The sequence below is a fragment of the Pecten maximus genome, chromosome 3 (assembly GCF_902652985.1).
Source record: "Pecten maximus chromosome 3, xPecMax1.1, whole genome shotgun sequence".
Lineage (NCBI taxonomy): Eukaryota > Metazoa > Mollusca > Bivalvia > Pectinida > Pectinidae > Pecten > Pecten maximus.
In genome coordinates, this window is record NC_047017.1 from 17,136,078 (window position 1) to 17,159,575 (window position 23,498).

Consider the following 23,498-nt stretch of genomic DNA (forward strand, 5'->3'; position numbering starts at 1 on the left):
GACTCCTTGTGTGGTAATTTGTATACCACACCATGGACTCCTTGTGTGGTATATATTGATACATCATAAGATTTTTCACCACAATGTAGTTCTTTCCTTTTCATGCTCTCTTTCCTATATTACATATGTAACAGTAATTTTCACTACAGACATAATGGGTTGAAAAATTGACATGTCCAGTGTATACCAAGTATGTCCCGAGTTAGTCTTGATCAACATATTCACACATGTACTCCTTAGCATAGATTTTCATATACTTTCCTTATTATAGCCAAAGATTTTAATATATATGTATGTATTGCAAAAACTGCCATTCTGTGAGTCTTAAAAGCCTTAAATGTTGCTACTATAAATCATAACACAAGTACAAAGAACTGATAATTATTTTAAAGGAATATCATAATGATATTAAATAGGGTGACTGCTGACTTGAAACATAATATGAAAATTCCTGTGATAAGCAGATACCCATGTGCACTCCTGTCATTATTGACATGACAGCCTGTTAACCTTCCATTTACCTAACACTAATTCCAGTATTTTTACATTAGTTTTGATAAAACAAAATAAGTTTTCAAATACTGTATATATTTAAAAAAAAAATGGCCAAGTAATAGAAAGTTATTTCATTTGCAAAAGCTTTTGTTTCTAAAATGTGGAGATGGGAACTTTTAGCTGAACTAATTTGTCAATCATATTTTTCATTTGTATCAATAGAGAAGTTCTAAAATAAATAATTTCTAGGAAATGTACAAATGCTCTTCATTGTTTAGGAATTCCCCTGAGGTGAAATCACAGGAAATTTCATTTTCACATTGTCCATCTGTTATAAGTTCTCTTGGGCAATAATTTCTGAATGCCCTTAACAACTATTTATTCTATTGATGTACAATGACAATACAAATTGTTGCATTAGTTACCCAAAATGTCAAGGTCAGAGGAAGGGACCAAATGTAAAAATCATTCTAATGCTTAGGCAGACACATAAAGAAATAATAATATTTTAGGAAATTCCATAGATGAATGCAGCATGGATCTTGCCTTGGTGTTACAGACTTCAATATAATTGTTTAATAAAATAACATTGAGATTAAACTGTACATGTATTGGCGAGTCTATAATACCAAGAAACAGGCTCTGAACAGTTTTATTATTTGAAGTCTCAATAGATACAGAATTTCTAAGCTCTGATGGAATTGTAAGTTCTTGAAATAAGCTCAAATTCAAAAGCAGCATTTTACAGGAATAAACTTAACTAGTTGCTGAGAACATGTCCGGTAGTGTTGTCGATCTCTGCAGTAAAAATTGCCACATCTCCATCATTACCCCAGATTCTTGTATTTATGATTATTAAGTAACCAGTGGTTTGGGATAAGCTAGACGTTTTGTGTGTGTTGTTGTTGTGTTCTGCGACCAGCCTTTCAGTTTATGTACTGTACGCAAGGCTGTAGATGATTGTTATTGGCCTCATGAAATCTTTATTATACTAATCCCTTTGTTACATGTTTTAGTTTATTTATTTGTAGGTGGTGTGCTATTTTGTTTATCTTAAATCTGTTTTGATCTGGGTTTTTTTTTTTTTTTTTTTTGGTTAAAAATTAGAGAATTTGTTATTCTTTGCAACTGATTTCTCTTAAATGTTTAAGATTTTAATGCACACATTTCGCGAAAATAATGTGCAGGAATAGTGTGATTTACATGTACCTACAGTTGTATGAAGAGAGACTTTTTGAGTTTGAGAATATTTTATGGTGACATGCTTTTTTTTTGCCTCTGTGCAGATGATGTTACATGTGTATATTAATATGTAGATGGACGGAGACTTGTTATTTACCCCGTAATACACCGTCTGGAGAATGCTAAGTAGCACTGCTCATTACCGGCTACTGTCATGATTACTAGAGCTGTATACTGTCCTATTACTAAGGTTGTCTTATACATTAGTTTTCCTGCTGTTCAAATTGGAATCAGCTATGACCATTTCTTTTCTTTCATTTTTTTTTTTTTTTTTTTGAGAAAAAAGATTACAATTTGAATAAAGATTAAAGTATTAAAACAGTACTGGAGTCTCACAACCCGATTGATAAATCTGATTTAAAATGGAAATGTTTCAAAGCCTCACAATCTATGGTTTATGTCGACTATGGACATGTTAGGATTTCTTGGTCCCATTGTTGAAGCTATGAATTTTATATACTGTGACAAAAGAATATATGCCTAAAACGTTTTCAATTTTTTTCAAACGATTGAATACATATTTACAGGTTAAAGTTCACCAGTTAGAAGCTTTTTCTTGCTGATAGCAGTCGAGAAATCATTGATATATTTGTCAACTGTTTCTATTGTGTACAAAACAGTTTGGATATCATAGCAAGGTGGCTTAGATATATGTATTTAAACTTTGTTATAGAACTTGCCTGTTATACATTGAGTAGCCTGATAAACACATCTCTTTTGCATGTGTTTTGTGTACACACAAACATTTTGGGTGATGACACAAGAAGATCCAAATTGTAACACATTTTTCAAGGTTTGTTTGGTAAATATGTTCCATAAATTGTGAAGATATTTTATAAAATATTAACAAAAATACACATATTTCTGTAAACTGCCTGTGCTATTTTCTGTTGTGTATATATGTAACACATATTTGTGTAGCTGTGGATGATACATACGACATACATTATTAGCTCACTTGGTCCAAGGTCCCCCTAGGGCTGATGGGCGAGCCAAATGGGAGCTATAGACTATTTTGCTATAATGAATTCTTCTCTGGAACTAAGTGACGGATATTGCTCATATATGACTGGTAGCATCTTTAGTTGATGGGAATTCATATTTGACTGGTCCCATCCCTAGGTGGTGGGGATTCAAATAGCTACAAATTGTGGGGCTGAGGGAAGGGGCCAATAGAGAGCTACATTGCTATTAAGGACTTTTTGTCTGGAACTAAGCAATGGATATCACTCATATTTGACTGGTTGCATCCCTAGGTGGTTGGGAATTAAAATTGTAGAAATAGGGCCAACCATCGGGGGATGAGGGGCAGGGCCAAAAAGGGGCAATATGACTTTCTGAAAGAACTTTTCTAGTTATGACATGCTGATGCAAGATCAGAATTAAACAACTGACCAAAGGTCAAGGTCAAATTTGGTATATTTTCGCTGGTGAACATTTTGTTATGGTATTGTCAAACAAAGTTGATCAGAACTCAACAAGGAGTCAATACTAGGCTAATTATATTAAAGATGGCACAGGTCCAAATTTAATTAACATTTCCAATTTATTGAAAGTACTGTTTAGAAATATGTATGACTCATGAGATGAAGGGATAACAACATATCCTTGAAAACAGTCATCTTTAAAGTCTCTGCATAAGCATTCTCGGGTGTCAAAAGAGCATCATTCCCAGACTAAGTGCCATGATATTAGCTCTTCTTGTCTTTCATGAGTAAAGCTACAACTCCTACATTCACATTTGATGCAGATCCCTGCTGTTAGTATACAAGAGGGCCTGAATCACTCACCTGACTACACGAGTGATTATGACAAAAGTTACATTAGAAATACTATTATTCCTGGTATTGGATCTGCCATTCAATACAGTACAAATGCTTTAAGTTTTGTAAAAAGGCACAAAGTGAACTTCATATAAGGATGATAGACAAGTTATGGAACTAGAATTTTCAGTTGTGGATATATTTTCTATTCCCACTTTAAAATTGAAAGGTTGTCAGTTGGCCACAGAAAAGTAAAACCTTTCATAGTCCCAATTACATGTAGTTGGTTGTAATGGAGTTTACATTCCTTCAGGAGATAGCTCTAAAACATGTTTGATGGTTGTAATGGAGTTTACATTCCTTCAGGAGACTGGTCTAAAACACGTTTGATGGTTGTAATGGAGTTTACATTCCTTCAGGAGATAGCTCTAAAACACGTTTGATGGTTGTAATGGAGTTTACATTCCTTCAGGAGATAGCTCTAAAACACGTTTGATGGTTGTAATGGAGTTTACATTCCTTCAGGAGATAGCTCTAAAACATGTTTGATGGTTGTAATGGAGTTTACATTCCTTCAGGAGATAGCTCTAAAACACGTTTGATGTGCTTATAGTGTCCGAAACAAGTACATGAATAATGGACAATTCAAGAATTGTTCAACATCTAGAAATAACAGAATTTTACCTCCAGTAAACACACGTGAAAATATAGTGGACTGGAAATAGTTACCCCCTACCAAGCTAGTGTTATTTTTCTGACAGTATATATTCCTGATATAGGACCCACATGTCTTTTTATCAAATACTTTGATACCAGTCTGTGTACAATGACTATGGCTTTCAACTGATTCAAATTTATCCTGCATTATTATAGTTTTAAAGGTACCACAAGGAGAGACAGAATATTTTCTATTGGTTTTCTAGGTGGTTCCTTTCCTGCTATGACAAGTTGTTACTTTGATGACCGTGCTTGCCTCCATATCTTTTCTGCTTTTCATATTTTGAATAGTTCACTATAATGACCTCCTTGTTAATTTCTCCTGAACTTAGTATTGATGGTATATATGTAAACTTTCTTTACACAAACAAATAACACAAAACAAATTTAATATCTTGATATAATAGAATTGTATCAAAATAAAACAAGACATTCACACTGAAATTGGTGACAATGTATGATATACAGATGATGAATTTTGTAATGTACCGCAAAAGATGTTCTTATACACTTAAGATGTACACCATATTCAACCACTCACCCATTAAATATGACAAACTGAAGCCCACATGTACCTTATACACTTACAACTAGGAACTGTTCAACCGGGTTTTATATAGGCAGGGTAATTAGTGCTAGTAAAACTGTCAACATCCACTCACTACTAGTATCAAATATCTCTTGTACCAGATATATAGATATCGTAACAATGGACACAATTCTTTAACAATGTTATAACCATCGCATTTATACCCATAACACATCAATATGCATGTAGTATACAAAATGTATAACTACATTATAGCTAGATATCATTTTTTCCATTTAGATGATTTTCACAGTAAAAAGGATCCCCCTCCCCTCCAAAGCAAAACAAGAATTCCTTTATATTTCTAATTTGATGCTGTTTACTTGACATTTTGCTTCCAAATCTTTAAATATATTTCTGAACCCAGCAAGAATCTCATTGAAAGGACATTGTAATACACGGTCAAGATGTCTGTTGACAACTACCTCAGGTTCCAGTACTTCTGATTTATCCTACAACGTCTGAAATCAGTTGAGAAGAGAAATGTTTCTGGATTTCACAAAAGTTAAGAGAATCTTAATACATCAGTTTGTCACACTTAATCTCAACATTTAAAATCACTTTTGCTTGCATTAAAAAAATATTGTAAACAATAATCGGAGACGTCAACTAAAAGCTACGTATATATACTGACACCAGTGCCAGGGAGGTCGTGGGTCGGTACTTGGTACCTGTCAGGGCCCCTGGGCTCCATCCATCATGACATCTCTCAATCACCCAATCATAAACAACATACCAATTTTTTGACTTTTCAAGTATGAACCACTTGTGCTAATAATTTGTAGATAATTTAAAAAAGAAATTGATTTGCTACATGTACAACATATACAAAGAGTAACAACATACTACAGGTAAGAATAACAAATTGGGTCCTACAGGCCGGGCGACAGCGGGGTACGAACACATACTACATAATATAATAATAATAATATACTTTTGAAGACCAATGACGCCAGGCGCTACCTGGCGGGGTTAATTAAAAGATAAGTGTCGGGAGGATAACAACTCAACATATCACACAGGTCTAACAAAAAGTTCAGCCATGTTGCATGTTTGCTGAAGGATCGCAGCTCCAACATGTAGAACCTTGGCAGAAAACACAAGCTGATGTACGTACTACATGGTAAAACGGTCAACACAATCACATAAATGTCCTCCCTCCCTCATCACAGAAATTCAAATAAAGGACAATTTTCCAGTGGTAACTCAACAACAGCACAACATGCCAAAACACTTAACTATATACAATTAAGATAGAATCTTTTTAAAACACATATTTCAGACATATAAAAATCTTAAACCAATTGCTGTAATGCCACCCTAATTGTACGTTATCATACAATAGATTTAAAGCTAGTCTTAAAGGCCAACCTTCACATAGCTTTCCGCCACTTAAAAATGATTTAAGTTATCGCAAGTTGACTTTCATGAGCACATTTGTACTCCTCCATAATATATTAAACTTGTTTAGACGTTTGGACAGTTTTCCTGTTGCCTTAGCCCGAGTTTCCTCTGGCCCTGTCACCATGTCTGGTGTAGGGCCAGAGCGCACTACTATATGAAAACGTGGAATTATCCGACACCGTTTGGTGTCGCTAAGAATCTGGTGTAAATACAATAAAATCGGGAGTGACATAACACCTACTTTACATATATGGATAAATGAGATATTTATTTACCCCAGAACACCCATTTAGTCCCATCTAGGTGTTTTATTCCATCCGTATAGACCCTCGCTTTACTCTAGTCAAAATTTCATACTTGACTCGACGCCATATTGCTAACTATGTAGGTCGTGGGCGGCCTAATTACCCTGATCAGTGCGCGATGGAGCGAAAAGAAAAAAAAATACAACATTTATTTTTATATATTTTACCGCTTATAGTTTATAAATAATAAATTTTTAAATTGAATAGAACAGGTTTTGGGAAATAATAAGCTTAGTTTTCTTAATTTTAACTATGTAAGAAGAAAAACACAATAATTGATATGTGGTCTTTTCGGTCCATTGCGTTCCAATTCGGGTGGTTAGTCGTACTATCACTTACAAAATGGCGGGTCAACAGTATGAAATTTTGACTAGCGTACAGCGAGGGTCTATACGGACGGAATAAAACACCTATGTGGGACTAAATGGGTGTTCTGGGGTAAATAAATATCTCATTTATCCATATATGTAAGGTAGGTGTTATGTCACTCCCGATTTTATTGTATTTGCACCAGATTCTTAGCGACACCAAACGGTGTCGGATAATTCCACGTTTTCATATAGTAGTGCGCTCTGGCCCTACACCAGACAGGGCCAGAGGAAACTCGGGCTACTGTTGCCTCTGAAAACATATTTACCTACTTTGAACTATAAATGTTAAAAGGCCTACTTTTAACGTTGGAAAACAATTATTTCTGGAGGGTAAAGATTTTTTGTATTAATGTTGCAAACTTTAAAAGTTAAAGGTACGAAAGGAAGTCTTTGTATCTATCCTTGAACTTTTCCTAAACGAACAATAGATACATTTGGACTAACGGTCATATGTTATTGCCAGTCTGTTGGCTAGGGTTTGAGGTCAGGTGACAGTGGAACAAGATAAAATTAATAAAACTAAAAGGGGTTAAAGTTCAACCTGACAGCTGTTAAAGATTAAAGGTCAATCAGAAATTCCAGAATTAAAAATCCAACTCAGTCTGACCAACAACTGTTAAAAATTAAAGTCTGGTTGAGAGGGGTTGTAAAAATTAAAGTCTGGTTGAGAGGGGTTGTAAATCAAAATCAGTCTGCTTCAAGATTCAACTAATTAAGTCAAGATCAATAAAAGTAGAACAGGTAGATATGTTGACAACCTATTTACCAAGTTACCATGGCAACTAACAGACAGAAACAACAGCACAATAAACACATTGCATATAACAAATAAGTATCCAATGATAAAAATGCTTAAACATGTTAATTATGAGGTTTTCAGGATAACATAAACCACAGTGGTATTCAGGATGAGAAAAGCTTCTCAAACACAGTAACCATGGAAACAAAAACGTAACTATCACAACATGTAAAGACCTCAACAGATTACCTCACATACAAAAATCATTTTCGTGTTAAAAATAAGTATTTTTCTTTTGGAGAAACTAAAAGTGGCACATACTTCATTAAATACCCTAAGGCATATCAAAATACAAAATAGAAAGATGTAATTTTTGACAGAAAATTGTAAGTAATTCCATTTTTTAGAGAGTTTGGACATTTCAAATTTCAGATAATTGTGACGGAAAAAATATCTGATGTTTTAAACTGTATCAATGAAAATGGTAAAGGAAATCACTTCTCTAGATCTTCTCTCCAAGGAAAGTTTTATTTAGCTCACGGAATGTAATAAAAAGAGAGGTAAAAAATAGTGAAACCAAGTAAAGCCACAATATATATATATAGCTTTCATTGCCAGCAATTCAAGAAAAATAAATAAAACGAGAGAATACACATTAAATTCAGTATAAAAAGAATATCGAGAAAAACCTAAATGTAATAACTTTTCAAGTCCCTGTGCTATCACAGAGATCATGCAACTTGTCCAGTGATATTTTTCAAAAAGGTTGTCACATCGTGTCATTTCCATTTTTATAAGAGTGCTCATCCCAACTTTAACCCCCCCTCCCCCCCCCCTGTGAATGTGTAGGATACCATGGGGTATAATCATATTTCATTTATTTTGACATGAAAATTAACAGGATTTTTTGAGTTACTGAATAATGAAAGTATAGCTCAGTTATATTGTGGCTTTAAATATTTCATTCGAAATCTTAAAAAAAAAACTTAAGAAAACATGGATGCATTGTAGTACAGGCATTTATATAATTATGTGTCGGGGAAAGATGAAGGCTAGGTAGTTAATATATTTGGAGTGAAATTCATGGAAAAAATTTAAGGATTCAACAGCGTTTATGTTGGAAGACAATGCAAAGAAAACAATTCGCATTTAGTTCTAGTATTTACTGAAATTCTTAGCTCTGATAGGCCTTGAAGTTACAACTTCACTGAACTTGAACAATGTCATTTCTATACCAGACATATTCAGTCATAGATCATCTAATACCTGGTAAAATACCGCAGTAATTAATCATTTCTTATAAAACTTTTGTACTCAATAATGAAAAAATAACACACATACATGCATGGCTGTCTTACATATAAAAAAAATCTGAGTTCACAATACTCCAATCATTCAATCATACTGAACCGAGAACAGACAGGGTATAAACTTTGTATAGCACTTAAAGGATATAACATAGAAAAGCTATACCGAACCACTACCTAAACCATACACCACAATACTGAACCACAAACTTCTCGAATGTCTCACGAAAACTATACACGAAAACATGTCGCTAATTGTACACACTGGTACAGGAGACCAATGTAACAAATGGTATGTACACGAACAGTTAGAACTGTGGACAGGCCTATATACTGGAATAGTATACTGATATATGAACTTTGACCTGTACAGCATGATGTCAGCATTATGTAGTAATATTGCCAGCCTGCAGTTCCGTGCCTGCAGGAACTGTCCTACACCTACATACCAAGATTGAAAGTATTAAAGAGCAAGCATGGAAATGGAAATATCTATCTTCAGCTCAGGACAACATTTGACTAACTACATATATCAATCTAAAACAGAGAAAGTTGACTTTTAAACTGTTAAATGCTGAAATTTTATGTGGACACAAGGGTGCTGACAACAGCCTGCTTCTAACGTGCCCCGCCCACCTTTGGCAGTGTACACCTGGACGGAAACAAAATGCCAGCAAGATGCGCACAGGTATTGACAATAAACAATGGACAGCTGGGAGCGAATCTTACCTCAGAACCTGTCCTCTTTGATATATAATGGGCATGAATATATAGTGTTCAGATATTTTAAATTTTAAATAGAAATTTTAAATAAATTTATTTCTGGAAATGACACCTAGTGAAAGGCTTGGAACCTCAATACTGATGGTGGTTATATTAGCACCTTAAATGTACTACCCAGTACAAGGGAGGTCTTGTGTCACCATCAAAAACTTACCCCAGTAAAAAGAGTTCCAGTGAAAATTCAAATACATAAATTTCAGCTTTAAGGGAGACATGAACACCGATACTCAGATACCTGGGAACATAACACTAATATCCCTTTCTATCTGAAAACACAAAACAAGAAAGATAACTCCGGCTACACAAAACACACCCCCAACCTGAAGCCCTGCTGTGACCCCCCCATGACATACACCCCATACATAAATTCTGGCCCATAAATAAATGTATATTTTTTCATTGCGTAAAAATAAGCTTTGGCAAGTACTGAATCTTTAATAGTATCTCCGTATCTTACCAAACAATCATTTTGCTACATCCTCTAACTAATTCATGAAAATCATTTTTTTTGGCAAAAAAAAAAAAAAAAAAATTATAATAATGACAATATATTTATATATATATATATCTATATAGATATTTTGTATTTTTTTCAATTTCATAAATTTAACAAAACATTTAAAATTCACATTTCTTTTAAACATTGATTATGCTACTATGTAGCTTGGTAATAATTGGCCACACAGAATCGCATGGTAATACATTCAAATCCAATGCTTTTGATATTGATGGACAAGTTGGAATGAAGCAACCTATCAAATGAACTACATGTAGAACTTGTGGTTCTAGAGATTTAATATAGCACATTACAGTATGTAACTCTACACATAGTATTTCCGCTTGCAATATCGCTCATTCATTTCTCCTTCCTATCCTGCTCTTTCATTCTCCACACAAGTTCACACTGTATATCAGATCTACATGTGCTCCAACATGTACATAAAATAGAGATTTCTAAATGTAACCATCTGCACTGCAGCATTAAATGCCATCAATATATTAATCATGTGTAGAGTATGTATATGTCAACTGTTTCCAGTTTCCCAAATTGCCTTGGCCTTCTTTTCCTACTCTTCTTGAAACAAACTTGCGGAATCCTCTTCATAAAGCCAGGATTTGTCTACAGGTTTGAACAAGATGGAGACACAACAAATGCCCACATGATGGCGTGGTACCGTTAAACAGACAGGTACCAGCCCGTTTGATGAGCTGAAGAGTCTAGCTCCTCACGAACACTGAATGCCAATGTGATTATATCTTTGGTCAACTAATCCCTGTGTTTGGCCGTTGGTCAGTTGACTCGTAGCGTGTGTGTTTCCATTGGTGCAGCAGAATCATAAAGTGTGTCTGTGTCCTGTGTCGGCTCTCCTTGGAGCTGACATTGATTGTTCAGAGTCCCCGCTCCACAATCACAGAAAAATCTATCATGGCGAATAAACTCCACCTCATGTCCAGCATGGCAGGATTTGATACAGTTCACACAAATAGCATTGCGCTCTGTTGTATTACACGTCCGACACCTGTAATTCAAACATAGTATTATTGAAAACTTTCTTAAATGATGGCGCTCAAAACAATACAAGAATTCCAGTTTTTCACCATCCCAAACCTTTCAGATTCCATTAACAGTTAAAAGTACATGTAGATGATAATTATAGTATGTACCCGTAAGTAGTGAGTATGTCGAGATGTCCACATTATTTTATTCTACATTTCCAGTATCGTTAAAACTTGGCTGGAGGCTACATAAAACGTAAATTTATCTTTGAAGTGAAATTCTAATGCCTCTTGCGTGTTTTAAAATCGCAACTGCTGAAAAGGCACACCATAATCTCCTTGTAAAATTTGTCGAAGACAAGGCAAAACTACGAAAATATTTCAATGGAAAACTTCTACTTCAACTAACATGATATACTAGGCATCTAAAGATACAGTTTATTAGAATTTCTACTAAAAACGTTTTAGTTCCAAGCAAATGGAACGATCCCTCAAAACTAATTTTGAGTTCTAGGTGACATCTATTGCATAGATACAAATATACAATTATCTAAAACTGGGTACCCAATCACCTTCTGACATTTTTTCCCATTTGTGTCTCTCCCCTTTTTGATAAAACTTTTGAACTTTTTAAAACTTTCAACGGAACCAAGACTGAAGAGTTCCCTTGTGGAAGTCCATGTTCTATCATTGAAATTATCAATTTGCATTATGGACTGGATGCCGAGTAAATAACTAGATAAAGCTATTAATGTCAAGAATTACCTGTAGAAGTCATGCATGGGAAAACTAGTATAACTGGAGATCTTGTACAAACACTGGCCTCTCGATACTGCTCTCTGTACCATGTTATGATTACCACTGATCACATTATCTGTAACAAGAAGGTCGGTATACATTATAACAGAAAAGTCAAAAGCAGATTGTCAAACATGTGTTATCATAAACCATAAACTTATCTTAAAATACCATAAAATTTCTTATCCTAAAACATAAAACACAACAATTTTTTTTATCCTAAAACATAAAACAAAACAAAATTTCTTATCATAAAATACCACAAAATTTCTTACCTTAAAAAATAAATACAACCCTATCAAACATAAGTTATAACTGTTCAGTACAAATCATGATTTTAAATGTTATAGATAGCATGTGATCTTCCTTTGAAATCAAGGACATATATATATACAGTACTATTGTATAAATAACCTCTTCCCAGTTGAATGACTTATAATGTAGTTAAGTACCTTTTTGTTTTGGGTTGACCCCGCTGGCAAGACACAGTCCACCAAACTTATTATTGAAGACCTTGTTCCCTTCCAGCGTGGCTGTAGCGTTGTTGGTGATTTCAACACCCGCAGCATTGCCGTCAAATATCCGGTTTCTCCGTAATACTGGGTGACTGTTAGTACTGATGAGTACACCAGCCTGGGCGTTCCTGAAGATATCATTTTCCTCAAGGATTCCTAAGAAATAAGATAAAGAACATTAACTTTACAGGAATCTTTCTTGAATTCCCTACAAATAATATATGTCCTATAGAAAAAAAAACATTCAAATAAACATTCTCATAGTCGGATATTAATGCAGGGTTTATGATTTAAAGCATACTCTGTGTAGATGTCAGAACATCTTAAACTTTAAAACGGTTACATAGGAATTTTCAGTTCTATACTTTTGACTTTTGGCTCAACTATAAAACATATCATTACAGTAACTTACTTGAATTTTTTATTCTTTTTTGATAGCCAAAACACCTAAAATATCCTGAATCTATAGTGCAAACTACAACTGTACTAAATTTCTTTAAAAAACCAGATGACAGAAAGTTTTTATCAGTCCAAAAGTGACATTATATGATATTTTAAGGATGACGCTTTCATCCCTAACATTACCTTTGCCTCCGTTGAATATACAGATACCCCCGTCGCGGCCATCGTGAATCTTGTTGTGACGAAGCACTGGGTTGCTGTCAGTTTTAATCCACACACCAGCCATAGCATTGTCAAATATTTCATTACACTCGATCATACCGAGGCCACTATTATACACTAAAATACCACCATTTTGTCCACCCCATATCTTGTTTTTACGAATCAATGGATTGCTTCCTGTCCTGCAATGGGGAAGAAATTGATTTTTGTTACGACAATCTCCAAGAAGTACATATTGTCTTGTGTGAGGCACAGAACTGAATTTTTTTAAAATTAGGCAGGGTTCTTTATATCAACCCAGCAATAATATATGTATACATATTTCTAACTGTCTGAAAGTCATCAGATTGATGCTGGTGGATCAGAGAAATCTTCATACAGAAATCTCAGATGAACAAAATTTATATTTCAGAAGAACAAAATTTATATTTCAAGATTAGTGAGCTCCAGACAAAATTAGTAAAGCAGAGTAGCTTAAAAACATCTAACAATGAATAAATTAATTTCTGAATTAAATATCTACACACCTCACCTTTAAATTAAATCAACATTTTCAACAATATAATGTATGGAAATAAAATTTAAATGAAAACGACAATATCCATTACATTTCCTATTTTACACCTCCAACTAACCTTATCTGAACTCCCTGAATACAAATGGTTAAAGATGTCATTGTCCTCTAAGACGCCGTGTCCATTGTCGTAGAAATACACTCCAACCTGCGTAAGGTATAAACGTATTGAGTTTCAGTAAATACAAACATATACAATACATAAGCGATCATCCGTGATAAAACTTTTGTTCCCCGGCATAGCCGTGTAATATTCTTTTGGCCCCGGATGGCCCCGGATATGACGCGACAGGTGGCGTTACTGGTCAAGATGAAGTATTTGATAGGTCAATGTAGCGGTAAATGCAAAATGCAGATATGCAGTTAAAAATGAAACAAAGTTAAGATTTAATGCAAGCTGAATAAAAATTTTGTTATCCGTGGTGAAAGTTCGTTAATTTATTTCACCAGCGGTTTTACATTATAACCACCAGCATTAAAACTATGCCGTTTATCTTTTTTAAAGATATTTCTTGTTTGTATTTTACATGCTTTGATTGGTAGTGATTTTTTCATGCAGATAAATGATATTGGTATTTCTGACCTACTGACAGACAGGTAGGTTAGTATGTAGTATTCCTCAATTGTCTACTGACCTGTTTTCCACTGTGGATACGGTTTTTCCTCAGTACCGGCGTACTACCCGTTGTGATCCACACCCCTGCCAGTGTATTCGAGTATACCTCATTCTCCTCTATGAGACCTTGTCCTTTCTCATGCTAACGAAACAGTAAATTCAGAATTAGTGTTTTTCATTTTTGTTCACTAATACATCAATGATTTATTGACGATATTTCAAATGGCACTGAACACTTTTCGACTCCTAAATCAATCTCAAATGACCATTCTATACAAAATTCAATCATTGTGAGAACTGCATCTTTTTAAATCTTCTAAATTTTTAAAAGGAAAACAAACACAAACTTGAATCTAAGATGTGAATAACCTTACGAGGTCTACTCTTAAGTCAACATGATCTTACCACATAAATACCGCCATGCTGACCATGGTGGATTTTGTTGTGTCGTACTATAGGGTTACTGTTTGTCCTGATCTGGATACCAGCTAAGGCATTACCTGAAATAGCAGACAAAGTTAAATGAAGATTCAATTGAACTACCTTAAACATAGAACAATGATCTATTTAAGTTTAAAGGAGTAAAACAAAACACTGAATGAGTTCGCGTTCTCCAACAAGGTGGTTACAAAATTGACCATCTAAAATCTAATAAAGTACAGAGTTTTATGCATACCGTAGATATTGTTGTGTTCTATCAAACCTCTTCCTTCACCAAATATATAAACTCCTCCTTGATGACCATTGTAGATTTCATTTTTCCTACAAAGAGTAAAAACACAAACATAAACAAAAAGATCAGGAGAGTCCATCAAAAGTATGTGTAATCTTCACCAAAAACTAGAAGAAATTCAAGGGTATAAAATCATGCAGATTCTCTGCCCAAGGAGATGTTGAAAATGATACAAATTTTAGTGGGGAACAGTCAAATGGAGAAACACGAGTGAAAATGGAAATTCCACTAAAGCAAAATGCACTTTCAGACCAGAAGGTTGATATGTTAATTTTTTTTATTCTTTTTTAGATTTGCTCAAAAAACAATTAGATAAGCGACAATTTACATACCTGATGGTCGGATCGCTGTTAGAAGTTATCCATACCCCGGCAAAGTTGTTTGAGTGGATTTTGTTTTCTATGAACTGACCACGCCCATTTTCGTGAACATACACACCACCGGTCTGTCCATGGTGGATTTCACACCTGACTACTGTAGGGTTAGCACCAGCCTTTACCTCAAACCCAGCAATCCTATTGTTGTGGATATCGTTGGCCTCAAAGTAGCCCTGCAAATCAACACATGTATATATATACAGATAAGATTCATGAAAGTATAACAATAACAGATTAAAGATAGGTATAGTTTATCAATCTAACTTACAATATAAGGAAACAAGAATTACACGTATATATATGTGTCACCTCTTCCATTCAGTCAATATCATAACATTTTCTTCTACGTCCAGAAATTTCTGTCCCTTTTTTACCCCAAAAATACTTCAAAAACATACAAATGCTAGTAAAGAGTGTAATCGTTCAGCAATCGTCACACGATACACCTATAACCCAAGTCTGGTTTCTCTAGCTTTTATAGTTTGTCGGTAAAAGCTCAATATGCAAGAGCTAAACACAAAACTAGTCAAGAAATTTGAGTTTCTTACTCGCAAAATGCAGAAATCCATGAAATATTTTTTAGCTTAGTAGCCATGCTACATCTATGATAGAGGTTTAGTTTGTCTAGCTTTGTCGAAACAGAGCTAAATGCAAAACCTTAACACAGTTGACACTGCCGTCAGAAAAGCAACGCCTATGTGCCGCCTTTCCGACATCTGCTATAGGTGAAACAAAAAATAAGGACATCCATGTCGAGTGGTGAACCATTTAGTCGTTAAATCCGACTTAGTTACTATTTGTAGTCATAATAACTAGCCATTAAGTAATATTCCTGAATTTTACTATTTTTATTTCAATTTCAATGTGTTTCCAACTTTTCAGGTCTTGGTATCCTGATTGATCAACAGATCTTCATAAGGCCTTGAAACACTCACCAGAAAACAAAACAAGATCACTTAGTCTGTCCTTAATCCATAAAATGAACAAATCTGGCACACAACTGGTAGAATAATTTAGACCGTAATAATGTAAATAGTCCTATTAATATTATATACATATTTCTAGTCCGTAACAGAAGGGCCTGGATGTGATTCTTGAATTTTCATCACAACTTACCAGGCCATTATCAAAGGTGAAAATTCCCACGTCCCGGCCATGGTGTATGTGGTTTCTCCTCATGATTGGATTAGCATGGTTTTTCACCCAAATCCCTGCCAAGGCATTCCCGCTGATCTCATTGTCTTCATAGCTTCCCTATAAATTATTACAACATACAGAAAATAGTAATTTTTTGTTTTTGTTTTTCAAAATTTAATTATTTTAGACATTGACTTCAGGTATTTTGAAGGCGAGACTACATTGTACTACGATAATTAAAATAGCGAAGATAATTTCTAGAAACATTGTGTTCTGAAAGTATTCTTACCTGTGCATAGTCGGTGACATAGAGGCCAACATTTTCACAGTCCTTAATTTTGCAGTGTTTGATGACGGGGTCTGCCCCTGATCCGGACACACATACAGCAGCGCCGACTGTTGACAACAAACACAAACTGTTATTATCACAGAGCTGGGAACAATCATTCAACATGGAACACAAGTAAATTTCAAGATCTATCTAACATGTCCTTAAAGAGGATGACATAATTTAGTATTAACACTGGGCGAATCAATATTAAATGTGGAATTAGGTTCGTAGAGCCAAAGCCTTAGTCTTTAAATGGAGGGGTGATTGGTCCTTCACTGTCCACCTGGATACTCCAAGGTGTGCAGGGGTTTAAGTATTTATAAGGCAGTGTTGTTTTTCCTGAATATTAATTCAGTTGCACAATATAATCTTTGTAACTTAAAATGAGAGCTAGAAAATGTCTGTACGACATCAATACCCCTGCTGCCACTTGACACCCCAAAACACAGTTTGTTGAGCATTGCATCAGCAGTTCCTGACATTAGCTAGTTACATTACATTGTGATGGGATGGGAAACAGCATCCCCCCCCCCCCAATTTCATGGTCAGGGCATAACAAAGAAGATCCTTACCGACAGATGAACTTCTGATACGGAGGTGATCTACTACAGGTGAGCAGTTCTCGGTTACTTCCAGAGCATAATGTTTATGGTGGGGTACTGTAGATGTAATGTCAGGGGAGAACTGAAAAAACAAGGCAAATAATCAGTAGAGAACTAAACAAGTCACATATACTCAGTAGAGAACAAGTCACAATATTATCAGTCGCAGAACAAGTCGCATACTTAGTAGAAACTTGGAACACGTTATATACTTGGTAGAGAACTAAAACGAGTCACATACTAAGTAGAAACTTGGAACAAGTTATATACTTGGTAGAGAACTAAAACGAGTCACATACTTAGTAGAGAAATAAACGAAGTCACATACTCATTACATGGTAGAGAACTATAAAAAGTGGCATACTCGGAAGAAAAAACTGGTCACATACCAAGTTCATGTTGCCCTAAATTTGTAACTGTACGAGCAAAGTATTAAGTAACAAAAGAAATAGTTGCTATATAATCGATAGAAGATCACAGTAATTATAACTATTTTCTTTTCATTATATTATTAAATGAAATTGATTAATGATATTCATTACATTTTACATAATAAATGAAACTTACTCGCAGTGTAACATATCCCAGATAAGCTTCCTTGGCCCCTTCTACAAACATGACGGTGGACTCACTTTCTCTCTCTATCACCACATGGTCTATCACATTTCCAGGTGCTACAAAATAGACACATTTCATAAAGATTATAAAGTCAAAATAATTTGGTTCTTAAAGAACTCTGGATTTCTGGTACTGCATTAAAATGTTTTTTTATAGGGTATCTTTCCTGTAAACAATGAAACTTTACCTGGTCCTATGATAAACCTATTGTAACTATAACTTTACCTGGTCCTATGATAAATCTATTGTAACTGTAACTTTACCTGGTCCTATGATAAATCAACTGTAACTATAACTTTACCTAATCCTATGATAAATCTATTGTAACTATAACTTTACCTGATCCTATGAAAAATTTATGGTAACTATAACTTTACCTGATCCTATGATAAATTTATGGTAACTATAACTTTATGTGGTCCTATGATAAATCTATTGTAACTATAACTTTACCTCATCCTATGAATGGTCTATCGGATGTAATAGTGATATTACCTGCTCCTATGATTGAAACGTTGGTGTCCACAAATAGATACTCCCCCTGGTACAGACCGGAGTGGACCAGAATTAACGGACTCTCTATCTCCTCCGCATCAACAAAACTGTATGCCTGTTCTATTGTCTCAAAGCACTGCAAATTATACAGAATATCACAATTAAAGAAAATGATAAATGATGTATAAATATCTTGTGTATAATTGCATTTTATTTTTCTAAATGTGATAAATTGATATACATCCTGAGAGATCACAGACTACCTCTCCATTCTGTAAAGAATAGCTTTTATACTAATACATGTACTCTATTAAGTCATATGAATATATAATAACAAACATTGACAAGCCTGTTGTTTTATTTTTCTTTTCTTTTTACAGACAAACTGCGACTCATGAAATCGGCTACCTACCGTCATGTCTCTGCCCCGAAGTCTCCTTCCACGCGAGTGGTCCATGTACATTTCTTGAAAACCAGTTCTAACATGAATTCCTTTATACTGTTATAAGAGAAAAAACACAAAATAAGTAAATTACAAGACAACGGAATACCTTTATGAAAACAGATAAAATACTTTTGACAGTTTCAATTTCACTTAAATATATATTTGAATACGGACCACATGTAATTATGCATATCAATAATGTTTTTGAAATCCAAATGAAATAAAATTACTAGCTTTCAAGTATCAATACAAAACAGTTTTGTCAGATAGACTATGTAGTCATTCTATTCAGTTATATGAATTAAACTCACCAAATGTTTAAAGCTTTCTTTCCATGGGTTTTCATATTCATTTTCGTGTGGTTGAACAAAGCGAAAAACCCTTGGTTCTGGATGCATGAGTGGGAAGTCATACTCAAATACATCCTGGTATATATCTTTCCTGGTAAAAATTAATGTAAATAAAATAATGTAATATATTGATGCTAACAAATTAATGTAAATAAAATAATGTATTATATTGATGTTAACAAATTAATGTAAATGAAATAATGTAATATATTGATGTAAACAAATTAATGTAAATAATAATGTAATATATTGATGTTAAGTTAATGTTATATGTTGATGTTAACAAATTAATGCAAATAAAATAATATAATATATTGATGCAAACAAATTAATGTAAATAATAATGTAATGATTTGACGTAAACAAATAAATGTTGCATATCTATGTAGCAATTTATTGTACCAAGAATGAAAAGATAACAAAGCTGTTTTTTTTCATTGAATTAGAAGTTGAAGTTAACAAAATAATTATCAACTTACCAAAGTTCTGTGTCGTTGGCTATGATGCGAAAACGTTTGCAAACACATGCAATTCTACATAGGTCAAATTCCAACAGGTAACTGAAGATCTTCAGCAGTACCTCATCAGGTAGGTCTTGTTGAAGATAATGTGCTCCAACCAGACATCCTATTGAAATTAAACAAAAAATTAATTTCCTCCAAGATAATATATCCAAAAGTCTAAACTACCAGGTAATGACTTTGTATTTACTAAGCCCACTGATACTTCAACCACTTCTAAAACAAAGAGAGACCCAGAACACGAAGCAAGGAGAGAAATCTAGACATTCTACCATTACTGCATTGTGACATATTCAATGTGCAGAAAGTTGTCTACTATCAACACTGCATTTTCTGGACAACTGTATCAATAATGAAACTGTTCCTATGGGACAGAAAGTCTGAAAAAACCCCACAACTTTCAAAGTGTTCATACACATATTGAACATATCTGTCTTAATGCAAAAGAATGAAAATAAATACCTGTAACTTGAGGAAATGCTGCACGGTATTTAAAGAAAATGCACTAAAAGAAGTTCCTCCAGTGCAAATGATATTATTATCAAATTTATTCAAAAATAAGCCCTGTCCACAAATAAACCGCTTTCTTCATTGTTGAAGAACCATCAATTTAAAAATAAGCTATCCCCAAACTTAAGTACTTAACTTTTACACTGGATCTCATTTGAGGTTAAATACGGTAATTAACTAAACGATGGATACAAACTCTTAATGCTGAGTTTTTGGATTACTAATATAATTATACAATTTGGTAAATCACAATCCCTCACTGGATGTAGGTCAAAGGTCACAATGTAGGTCAGCTTTTGATACATGACACACTGCACCAGTAGACAATCACTTGACAGAATAATCAATATTAATATCAACATGAGTAGACAATCACTTGACAGAATAATCAATATTAATATCAACATATCACAAACTTATTTCGTGCATCTATTTTAACTTCAGTCAACCTTGGTGGTTTTGTGCCTAGATGTACACTGTAATAACTGCATGTTGTAGTTCTGAAATGAGCCTGTAATAATGAGCCCAAAACAAATTTCTACACCAACATAATTATATGCCTGCATGAAATATAATGATTTACCAGGCATAATAAGCAAGCTATTATCAATAGTATCTTACAGTTTTGTTGATTACATTTCAATTGATATACCTTTCAAATATGGAGCCACAGAGCGAGTGGATGATTTGCGTCGCCTCTTAGCTGGTGCACAGGACTCTGAGAGACTGTGACTTCGTCCCCCGGTGTAAGGACTAGTACTGCCCTCTGGTTGCCGTTTCCGTAGGTTGTATCGCATGTGGCATGGCTTACTGCTCGAGTCATCTTCATTGTCTGTGTTCTGTGTGTTGGCATTTCCTGAAATTACACAACCTGCATTAAGTACAATTCCATTTTAGACGTCCAAAACATTATGCTAAAATATGTATCAATAACATGATTAGTGATATAGAAAAGTCTTATATTATAAACAAAACACATACACAGCATTTACAAGCTGAAATATTTTAATTTCTTATCAGTTAAGTTGAATGCATGTTCTACTATCCCAAAAAACAAATCTTTCTAAGTTGTATCCTACATTCACTTTAAAAAAAATGTATATATATGTACTATGCATGTAGCACAATTATGTGGGCTACTTATGTTTCTTTACTGGGTTTATCACCCAGTATATAACGACTGCATGATTTTGAGGGAGGGCCACCTTGTAGTAGTTGGTAACTACCTCACTGAGCATTATATGGGCGGCCCGTTGCATGCCATCCAGAGCAATTAGAGTTTAAGTGTCTTGCCCAAGGACAAAAACATGACAGCACAAATTGGTCTGTTTTCAGCCTTCTGAGAAACGCAAACTGACAGGGGTAGGGATCACAACTGGTAATAGTATATGAGATTCAGAAAGATACGAGTCAGAACTTACTGGTTCACCAAAAAAAAAAAAATGCACAAGGCCAAACTTATGGTTTTGACCTGGTAAATAACTATATCGGTGCCACAATTGGGGCATGTTAATATCATTTGGAAAGCAACATAAATTCTTATTGGGAGTATATAAAGAACATACATAGTCAGTGTCTTAAAATATAAGCTGTATTTTGGCAAGAGTCAAAAAAAGACAAAAGTGCAAGCCTTGGTGAGCCACTTTTGTCTTTCTTTCCCGAGCCAAAAATACAGCTTATATTTTAAGACACTGACTATATATTCTATATATCATGCAATAGCCACCAAACATTTGCAAGTGAAACGTTTTCAGCAATGTCCCTAATTTATATGTTCGCCTTTTTAATGTTATTTCACTTTGAAATAGGTAAGACAAATTGACGCACATGCTTAGGTTCTAAAATACAGCTGTTTTCCGTTACTGCCATACACAGCAAATATTATATATATATATATATGGTTGGTGTATTCCAGCAATGTGGTGCCGGTTGCAGGATAGATATATATATAAGTGAACCTATATGTAAATATATTTACAGTCACTGTCTGTGTCTGAAAAGTTACCTTTTCTATGCGGGTTTGAAAGGATACAAGAGCCTTGGGCCATAGGTATATATATATATATATATATGCCTATAATATAAGGCACGTCAAATTCACACAATGACCCAGACAATTTTGAAAACATCAAACACCAAACCTAGATTTGAACTTCTTAACCCATGCTTTCCTATTATGAAATTTGAAAAAAAAAAGATTTTCGATTCTGTTTACTTAATTCATCAATTACTGTTTTGGTTTATGATTAGCAAGCTTTATATTTCCCTGTCTATGTTAATTACATTTTAATAAAACTCAATTTAACATATCTTAGGAATTAGGAAGGGTTTGGGAGCTGCAGTGATATTATATACATTGAAAATATTTGAGCATGCTTTGGTTTGTGAAAGTAACAAGCATTCCTGTTGGGCAGAGGTTGTAAAAAATAATATTGATCCAATAATATAACTTGTAATGTAAGCAATATAAAAATCTTATATGGATATTGAAATAAGCCAGACGTAAGTAAATCCGTAGTCACACACGAAATAAGAAACGGATATAACACATTTAAAGGGTCGGGCATATATGGGTAGCATTCAATAAAATGGAGAATGATATCTCGTTGCCATCGATTTGATTGAATCTCGACGTGTTTATCTCGACTTCCGAGACAATATTTGGTCGATTGCGAAAGTTATTTATGGCAAAATATATAGATTTAACCAAACAAAATTGTTGATAGCAAACTTCAGTTCGTGGCTTCCTCTAAGCGCCGCCTGACATTTATCTCTTTGTGTATGCCATGTTTAATATATTTATAGGTTTGCAGATAACGTTACACTTGCTAGGCTATACACAATGACCTCAACAAAACTTACCATCATTCTGGCGTCTCGTAGACGCTTGTTTCACAACTGGTCGTTTCCGAAGTCTTCTTGTGCTGTATCTTGTTGTTCTGGCAGTGTGACTCGACATATTGGACCAAAATTGTGGCCAATAGTTCGTAAATTATCCACAGACGAACGGAGTAACTTCATCTATGTAGCCATATTGAAA

At 34.3% G+C, this 23,498-nt stretch overlaps 1 protein-coding gene across 1 annotated transcript; it reads right to left on the reverse strand.

Annotated features, from left to right (window-relative positions):
• Positions 1–8,773: 8,773 nt before the first annotated feature.
• LOC117323387 (F-box only protein 11-like) lies at positions 8,774–23,497 on the reverse strand. Its single transcript, XM_033878573.1, has 19 exons — positions 23,321–23,497; positions 21,111–21,314; positions 19,907–20,054; positions 19,389–19,518; positions 19,045–19,131; positions 18,633–18,768; positions 18,087–18,193; positions 17,490–17,601; positions 16,876–16,982; positions 16,566–16,703; positions 15,405–15,622; positions 15,016–15,101; positions 14,745–14,839; positions 14,359–14,481; positions 13,774–13,871; positions 13,111–13,331; positions 12,463–12,681; positions 11,978–12,086; positions 8,774–11,235 (listed from the first exon to the last, which is right to left on the reverse strand). The coding sequence occupies exons 1-19, from the start codon at positions 23,415–23,417 to the stop codon at positions 11,007–11,009; spliced, it is 2,664 nt and encodes an 887-aa protein (XP_033734464.1). The 5' UTR covers positions 23,418–23,497; the 3' UTR covers positions 8,774–11,006.
• Position 23,498: the final 1 nt, after the last annotated feature.

Bases quoted from the DNA above. Each gene is read 5' to 3' on its own strand.
- LOC117323387 (XM_033878573.1), bottom strand. From the start codon at position 23,417: ATGTCGAGTCACACTGCCAGAACAACAAGATACAGCACAAGAAGACTT. The intron at 19,519-19,906 runs GTAAGTTGATAA...AATTTTTACCAG, and splicing joins GCCAACGACACAGAACTTTG to GAAAGATATATACCAGGATG. The intron at 12,682-13,110 runs GTAATGTTAGGG...CTTATTTCTTAG, and splicing joins TATATTCAACGGAGGCAAAG to GAATCCTTGAGGAAAATGAT.